The 8,632-nt window shown below is 40.2% G+C and overlaps 1 protein-coding gene and 1 long non-coding RNA gene across 3 annotated transcripts; one reads left to right on the forward strand and one right to left on the reverse strand.

Annotated features, from left to right (window-relative positions):
• Positions 1-1,388: 1,388 nt before the first annotated feature.
• LOC120291109 lies at positions 1,389-5,784 on the forward strand. Of its 2 annotated transcripts, XR_005548952.1 has the most exons (5): positions 1,389-1,574; positions 3,464-3,576; positions 4,109-4,251; positions 4,431-4,553; positions 5,030-5,784. XR_005548952.1 is itself a non-coding variant. In XM_039308069.1 (2 exons), the coding sequence occupies exons 1-2, from the start codon at positions 3,933-3,935 to the stop codon at positions 5,137-5,139; spliced, it is 429 nt and encodes a 142-aa protein (XP_039164003.1). In that variant the 5' UTR covers positions 3,873-3,932; the 3' UTR covers positions 5,140-5,784. The 2 variants fall into 2 exon arrangements, 1 of the variants encoding a protein (XP_039164003.1); XM_039308069.1 differs by lacking the exons at positions 1,389-1,574; positions 3,464-3,576; positions 4,431-4,553 and having other exon boundaries at positions 3,873-4,251.
• Positions 5,785-6,912: 1,128 nt separating this feature from the next.
• Positions 6,913-8,423, reverse strand: LOC120291133. The gene is made up of 3 exons (XR_005548987.1): positions 8,243-8,423; positions 8,024-8,154; positions 6,913-7,650 (listed from the first exon to the last, which is right to left on the reverse strand). It is a non-coding gene; the product is annotated as an uncharacterized LOC120291133 (long non-coding RNA).
• Positions 8,424-8,632: the final 209 nt, after the last annotated feature.

Below are 8,632 nucleotides of genomic sequence, written 5' to 3' on the forward strand. Positions count from 1 at the left end.
AAAATCTGAATATATTCTCTTTTAAATTTTATCTGAAAATAAACATGGTTAGCATTTGTATGTCCTTAACATTATTTTTGTGATGGATATGCTTAAAAAATCAATATGGTGGTATAGCCTAATGCTACTGAAAAACATTTAAAATTAAATAAGACAACTGTGAAAGAGTAGTGGGGCATGGGTATTATTTAGAAATTTTAAGATTCTTTAAAAAAAAAAAAGGAATAATGGAAAATCACATGTTGCAGCTCCCCGCTTTCATAGAGGTTTCGTTTGTTTCTTTCAGGTTGCATCCAAGCTAAAAGTTCTCAACCTCTCCTATTCTAGGAATTTGAGAAGAACTCCCGACTTGTCTGCTTTCAAAAGCTTGGAGATTTTGAATCTTGAAAACTGTTGGAATCTAGAAGAAATTCATCCTTCTACATGGTATATCAAAATCTTGTCTCCTTGAATGTCCACAATTGTGATAGTCTAAAAGAGCTACTAGCAAGATCAGGGAGAATGGAAGAATCGGGGGAGCTTCTTATAAATGACACTACTGTGGAAGAGATTATGATTTCGTTAGCTCAGCTGGACTTAAGTGAGACAAAGATTGAAGAACTACCTGAATTTATTGGTTCTATGAAGGCGCTAAAGACTCTTAATGCCAATAGGTGTGTATCATTAGCTCGTATACCTTGCTCCATAGGCAATCTAGCATCTCTATCTCTCCTTGACCTAACGGGATGCTACTCATTGATAGAGATGTCCGACTCGATTGGAAAGTTGACATCATTGACTAAACTACAATTAACAGAGACATCGATTACAAAATTACCTGAAAGTATCGTGAATCTGCAAAATTTGAGGATCTTGAACATTAATGTGACTCTTGTGACAAAATTACCTAGTGCCATTGGAATGTTGGTAAAACTCGAAGTGTTGAGTGCATCATGGTGCCCCAATCTAGAAGGACTGCCTAGTAATATAGGCGAACTGGTTTCGCTAAGCGGGCTTCGTTTAGACGGATCGGGCATTTGGGGCTTGCCAGAATGCATTTCGAAGCTCTCTTCTCTCCAACATCTCAGCGTTCGATTTTGTGGAAACCTTCGAGAAATACCATAACCGCCCTCTAGCTTAACAGCTCTGCATATCACTTTCCCAACTCCATTGTTACCATATCTGCCCAAACTAGCACTTCTCAAGGAGCTCTCTCTTCGTTATTGCTGTCAACTTGAATGTCTTCCAAAGCTTCCCGTCCAACTATCGAAGCTTTCTATTCTAGATTATTGGTTCGATTTGGAGAAGCGCTTATCCGAATTTATTCTCGACAAGTCCTTTGGGCTAAGGAAAGCCACCAGACGTCGGGATTCTGGGGGTTTCTTAGTTGTCGACATTGATTAGGCATTCCCAGATTCTCCGGAGGTAATGATCCGAAATGCATCTGAGCTTTTGAAGCATCGTTAGATCCCTCAACTTCGAAGCTTCTGGGGGAAACAAATTGCTGCGAGTCGCAAGAATGTAGTCAAGAATCGGGGGACCTTTCGAGTTCGAAACATTCGAGGCTATCATGTGTTGCGAATTGCTAGAGTCTGGTAAGTTTGAATATCTCTAGTCGCATGTCCATTCAATCACTTGTCCTTCCAAGTTTAAAAAGAATAAGAGAATCAGCTGCGGCAAACCGCTAGAATTTAGTTGCAGTTTGAGGCTAGAATATCTGGAAACGGTCTGTATCTCTATGGATGCACGTTCATTGAAAGATTCCATGCTGAAATTGCTGAAATCTGGTTAAAATTCATGGTCTTTACAGGTTGGATATAGTGACAAGATTGAATATCTCTGGGTGAACTTCTATTAAAATATTACAAGACTTTTCCAATTTAAAGACTTTGAATTTCACGCTGTAAATTGCAAGAATCTAGTTGAAGTTTTAGGCCTTGATTGATTAATAAGAATCTTTGGGAAGGTTAATGTCTGTGAATGCATGTCCATTAAAATGATTAACAGACCTTTCAATCCATTAAAAGTTAAAAGACCTTTCAAGTTCAAAATGTCTAAAGGGATTCTATGCTGCAGATTGCAGGAATCTAGTTGAAATTCACGGCCATGAGAGGTTGATTATTGCTAAGATTAGATATCTGTAATTGCACATCCATTGAAGGATTACCAGAACTTTTGAGTTTATAGAATTTCGAGGCTTTCATGTTGCAAACTGCAAGAGTCTAGTTTTTTTTTTTTTTTTTTTTGGTGGGGGGTCGGTGCAAGAGTCTAGTTGAAACTGGTCTTGACGGGCTGGAATCTTTCTGTAATATTGGATATCTGTGGTTGCGCTTCCATTGGAAGATTATTGGGTCTATTGTGCTTGGAAACCCTGAAAAGGTTTAACATCAACCCCTGTGAGAAGCTACATGACATTCAAAGCCTAGATGTATTCTCATCCTGCAAAAGTTTGTGTATTCAAGGATGCAAGTCATTAGCAAAATTTGAAGATTTAAGGAACATGATAGTGACAGCTTTTTTGGAGCTATCAGACATCCCAGGGCTCAAAGGATCGAGATACCTATAAATTATAGAGATTTGATGATGCTCGTCAATTGTTGCACGAGACTATGACAAACTAATTGAGCCTTGAGGGCTTGGAGACGAGGAGCTCCACAAGCTTTACACATTTCTAGATGCAAGTCCCTAAAGCCAATATCTGAATTGTCTTGAGCTCTTCTTATATAGAATATGAGCAATTGTTATGTCAGGTATTCATAAGATCACATTCTCAGATCACATTCTGGTGATCATTCGATATTTGAGACAATCCCTGTCCCCTAATTAGGCAAACTCCTGGACTTGATAAAATCTTGAATGAAGCTAGCATTCCTGGTGATTTATCCGTGAGTGATTATTTTTTTTACATTAGTGAGTGATTCATGTTTCTTAGTTGGTATGAAATCTTTCTCTCTATCATGGTAGGAATGTAGCTGGCAGCCCTTGTTGGAGGACTAGATCATAAGAGTGCCTTTTGAGAAATTAATTTGTCATCTGCATCCACTATGATTGCTCAATCTCAACATGATATCGGGAACCAGACTTTATATTAATAATCTCTTCTCCAGTTTTGTATTTGAAGGTTGTTATGCTTGCTCGCAGGTCATCTATAACATGTTTGTTTTGTTTCCATGGCGAGTTAAACTTTTATCTTCAGTTGAGGCATACTGGTTTATAATTGATGTTGATACAGTGGAAATTAAAAAATATTGAAAGAAAAAGCATCTCTTTAAGGAAATCCCTTCGACCATAGTCATCTTAGCTCCTTAAGGTGGATGACTAAAATCCTACACTTAGGAATGACGTGAATTTGCTTGCTTTTCCTGATTGCTTGAATTGGGATTTTTATTGTTCTGGGATATTGCAACTGTATATTTCTCTTTTGTCTGTTCTCATATGATTGCTCAAAGTAATTTAATAATTGACACGTCGATTATTAATGAAGCTTCTTGGGGGTAAATTACAAAAACACATAGGCAAAGGAGGGCAGTCATGCTACTGGACTTGTGGCTCTCTGGATCCCCAAAATTCGTCGGGTTCTTTCAAGCTAATTATCAGGTGTGAATTTGATATGTTGCAGGGCTGCAAGAGTGAGTTCATAGTTTCATTTTCATTTTATGTTCTCAATCGACTATTTGTGTTGACTTTGATTCTAACAAGATTCACACCATTTTTCCTGTCACTGCGTGATTTACTCTTCTGCTCATTTGTCATTCCAATGGTGGGACTTTTTAGCTACGCCAATGAGGATTTGTTCTACTAATGCTCTATTTTGACTTTCCAGTATGCAAGTTTTTGTCTCCTGCCACATTCTAATTTTTTTGATAATCTTGGTTTTCATGATATCAAAACTGCAAATAGAGCCGAACTTCAGAATATGAGAGCAGAACCATATATTTATTTTAAAGAAACTTATGATCTATTACAAGTTTGAGCAATGTTATCTATATGAATCAAGCTGGAATTATGAGAAGAAGTATTTTCACAAGTATATTCACTTTATGACGAGTAGCAACATCTCACGATCTATCAATAGTCCACCTATATCTAGTAGAAAGAATGATTTCATGTATAATGAACTCATGAACAGGACTAGCAGTGTTACACTGAGATATGAAGCGACACTTCCAGGTGGTGGCAGAGATGGAGTGGTCCCAGTGGTTGGGGCTGGTAGCTACGGACATCCAGCTGGACTGGAGGTCGGGGCAATGGAAGTTGCACTGTCAGTGACAGGTAATTTTTGGCCCTAAGAGCAACGATCACTGTTAGCAAAGGTGTAGACGAAGTAATAGTCTTAGGCGCTATTGAGGGAAAAGTTGGCTTGTCTGTTGGTCAGTGTATGAACGTAGAGGCACTGTGGCAGTTATTGTCATCACCATTTGACATGTTGACGACGTCATGTGACCCTGTAGAACACTGCAAAAATAACGGAAGATCATTGGCATTAAAAGAGGGAAGCTCAAGATTGTTTTTTCAGCCAGTGAAGCTCAAGATTGTTTTTTCAGCCAGTGAAGCTCAAGATTGATTGCAGATAAGTACGTGTATGCAATTTAAATCAAGAGATTTTACTAACAGAGCTTCTATAAGCTAGAAATTACGAGAACCGTTTTTCTCTTATCTTGATATATTTAGCTTTCTAGCATTTATGCTAAAAAAAGAATGGGACATTGAGTTCTCTTCGGGAAGGTATACATAGATTTGTGTCTCTCCCCTTTGTGAGAGCTGCTCTCCCTTCGTGGAGAGCTTTCCCTACATCACAATGATGTTTTCTTTCACCTACGTTCCTCCATGATCGTCAGTCCCCATTCTTCTCGATAATCCATAATCCTCATATCCGCTCTTTGTCATCATTAGTTATTTCCATCTGCTCTCTATTTTAGTTAAGTCTCTTTGGCATCGGTTCATCACATTAGTTTTCACTTTTTCTATCACGACACATTTCCCCTATCAACTGTTTGACGACCTTCCTTAGTTGATTCTCGGCTAATCTCTTTCTTTTTTCTCATTACAGGATGCCTGCAGAGGTTCCCTTTACATCGCAAGCATATTTGTAAGACAATCTTCTGGGGGATCATTTGGTTTTGGAGGGAGTTGATGATGAGGAAGCTGAGATGGTTTTGATTGGAAGGATTTTTTCGGAGAAGCGCTTGAGTCAAGCTACGTAGCTGACGTCTTAAGGAAAGCCTGGGCTGGTCTGGGCGAGATAACTCTAACCCCTCAAGATGAGACGATGTATTTGTTCACGTTCCATGGATTGGCACCAAGCAGAGAGAGGTCCTCAGTTCTGGCCCTTGGTCGATCATGGGAAATTGCATAAATCCGCAGAGATGGGATGCTGAGAGGAGACAGGAGGGCCTCTGTTTTCATGAACTGGAGGTGTGGCTGCAAATACAAGGATCGGCCTTCAACCAAATGACAGAGCATTGCGAACCTATTGCTCGTTTGGCACACAAACTGGTGAAAGTTGAGTCAATTCACACCAAATCTTGGGGTCGCTGTGGATCCCTTCGTGCTAAAGTTGCACTCATGTTAAAAAGGCCCCCCGTACCTGAAACGTGGGGTGTTAGGGATAATTGCACCATCGGGTAGAGATTTGATATGAGCGAACGCCAAACTTTTGTTGCTCATGTATTGGCCACACTGGAGAACTATATGACAATGAAGTTCTTATGTCTGAAGCTGTGGCTAGACAGCCTAGATATGGCCCTTTGTAATCTCATGGGTTTTAATTTTGCTACACTTGCAAGAAGTATTAATTTCATGAAAAACCACGGTCTTCACTCTCATCAGTTCATATCTGTGAATTGTGCTCGTTTATCTCCCTTTCTTAAGTAGGAGAGTTCAAGGTTCCCAATCTTGGACTTCAAGATGAGGTGAGGAAAAAGTGATTCGCTGTGTAAACCATCAAGCTATTTAAAGATATCTAAGAGCAATAATATAAAAGGAATTGCAGTTATCCTGTTCAAGAATTCTGGTTAGGTGGTGCAAACGTTGGAAGATCCTAAAGCTGGGCATCCAATGATCTAGTGGATTGTATAATAGCGTGTATGGTATACCGCATACGTGCCAAGAAGTCAATGATTGGAATAGTGAAACATAATGCCAAAAGATAGAAAAAGACCTACACAATAACAGAGAAATCATCAAATAGTTCATTAATAAATGTTTGGTATCCCAGTATCAAAGGGCGGTTCAAATGCATAAATGTTTTTATATGCCCAATTTGCATTATACAATTTCAATGTTCATATTTTTTATGCACCATTCTTCCTTGGATTCGTTCCGCCAATAGGCATCACAGCTGACTTGGAGTTGGCTGGCCGAAATTTTTTTTCATTTCTTTGTCATAGGTCATCTTGAAGAAAAGCTGAGGAAATTTCTGGTGATTATTGTAAAGTATAGCCATTTTTTTTCCCTGGATTCACTAAGGACAAGCTCTAATGGTTATCTTTAAGGTTCCATATAAGCTGACCCCTGTGACCGTTTCCTCCTATTCGGATCTTGGTTTGTCAAGAAACGGAACATGGTTATCTTTAGGTTGCATATAGGCTGACCCCTGGGTCCTATTTAGATGTCGGTTCGTCAAGAAATGGAACTTTGTATGCAACATAAGCCACATTAGAGGTGATCCCTCCATGGGTAGGAATTCATAACAGACATAAATTGTCGCGATGAAGTTGTTTTTCATTACATAGGAGGAGAGCATGATGCTATGCATGAGGCTAAGAGGGTCATGAACAGAACATTTCAGCTGCATCCAGCTTAATGTACAATTACTGCAGAATGAATTAAATATGTAGCAGCAACAATGAAGTGGCCAATCTTTGAGGATTGTAATACGCTATAGAATTTCAGACAAATGATCGTGTCTATAAACAGAGTCACTGTCCCCAGTAGCAATACAAACCCAGTAACCTATCACTGCATAAACTGTATGTTACTCTTACAGTCAATCTACACTACATTGGAGAGCCAAGAAAAGCCATAGATGTAATCAGCAGCAATGGAGAGGAACTATGCAGATAATATTATACCGACTGTACACAAATATTTAACTACACCTATATATTCATAAAATGCAAAGTAGACAAGCAGTAGAGACAATGAAACCATCTGAAATTACTTCTCGTAATTTCCTAGCTCAATACCCCCTCAATGATCACGATCACATATATGGTCAATTCAGTGCCTTCAGAAATTCTATCACGAGGCGAGAGCCGTCCTCTTCACTAACATATTCTCTTTTTCCTAGAATCAAAGTCTTCCAAATGTTCCTGTTTGATGAAGCTCTGTATGAGGCCACTGGCCAATGTTCCTTGTATAAACTCTTTAAGTAACCATTCTAGTGAAGCACCGAATATTGTCTGTTAGAACTTGATCGTTGCTCAAATCCACATCAAGGGATCAATTGCTGCTGCTTTTCAAACTTAGCATGCAAGGAAATGGAATATCGAGGAAGTTTTGCATTAATGAAGCGATGTCTATTTTGAGGGATCTTTTGCATTCGCTCTTTCAGACGGACGACGAAGAAGGTTGCCGTGCCAGTTTTTTTTTCCTCTGGTTGATGAACCAATTATTTATCTGCTTCAATTGCAAACCGGTTTCCTGCACCAGCTTCGCCTTGTCTTCCTCCTGTCAAGTCCCAAAACAGAATTAGATTCCTCCAAAGAGCAAGGTTAATGATTTACATAGAAGCAGGTCACCTAATAATCTCTTGCAACAATCTTTCACAGTTTATAATTTTGACCATAGATGCGGTCATTCCAACTTTCTTGATCTCTTGCCACGTCTTTCTATTTTTATATCCACATTTTAGCGTACTGCTTTTCTCTATGACAGAGAACTAAAGACACTGTGACCTATGAGGATTAGGAAGAGAAATTCAATCCATGAATAACACAACCGCAACAGCTCTCATGCCATTTAATTACCTCTGGCTTTCACGTTACGCGGTTTCCATTTCAGCAAAATGATGTATGATTCGTATGCTCGATATAGAGCGTACCGTAGGGTATGGCCATCTAGCGTGCGACTGCCACCAGGCTTTTAGGACTGACGTAGTATCCCCTGGAAGCTTTCCCGCTCCATCTTGCGTAAAATTTCCTCTCTTATATCGACAATTTTTTCTTTGTACCCCTGAAGGGAGACGGAAAGAAAACAAGGATTTAAGGTTATGCATCCATAGGTAGAAAAATTACAGGGATTTCAGGTTCCAACTGTTTACTGCTTCAACTTGTGCTTCAATTCTTGCCTCACGCGTTCCATTAACGATCGTTCTGTCTCCGTTGGAATGAGAGGGCCAAATCCCATGTTGTCTGGACCATCCAAGCCTCCGTCAAACAGGTTGGCATCGCGGTCTATTGGGTCGTCTTCGTCATCGGACATCGTCGCACCGGTTCCCTGACCAGGCGAAGCTCCTGCAATGAGGCTCTGGGCGAGGGCCGCCACGCACTCGCCGGCCGCAACGTCCTCGCTGTGGTCGGCGAGTGCGTGACGGCCCTCGCCCAACGCCCTCGTTGTGGCCGCTGAAAGCCCCGGCCACAGAGAGAGAGAGAGAGAGAGATGGAAGACGAGCAACAAATCGTCGCCGGCCGGCGAAGGAGCTGGGGAACCG

Source organism: Eucalyptus grandis, chromosome 3 (assembly GCF_016545825.1).
Source record: "Eucalyptus grandis isolate ANBG69807.140 chromosome 3, ASM1654582v1, whole genome shotgun sequence".
NCBI classification, from domain to species: Eukaryota; Viridiplantae; Streptophyta; class Magnoliopsida; order Myrtales; family Myrtaceae; genus Eucalyptus; species Eucalyptus grandis.

Bases quoted from the DNA above. Each gene is read 5' to 3' on its own strand.
- LOC120291109 (XM_039308069.1), top strand. From the start codon at position 3,933: ATGATCTATTACAAGTTTGAGCAATGTTATCTATATGAATCAAGCTGG. The intron at 4,252-5,029 runs GTAATTTTTGGC...TTCTCATTACAG, and splicing joins AGTTGCACTGTCAGTGACAG to GATGCCTGCAGAGGTTCCCT.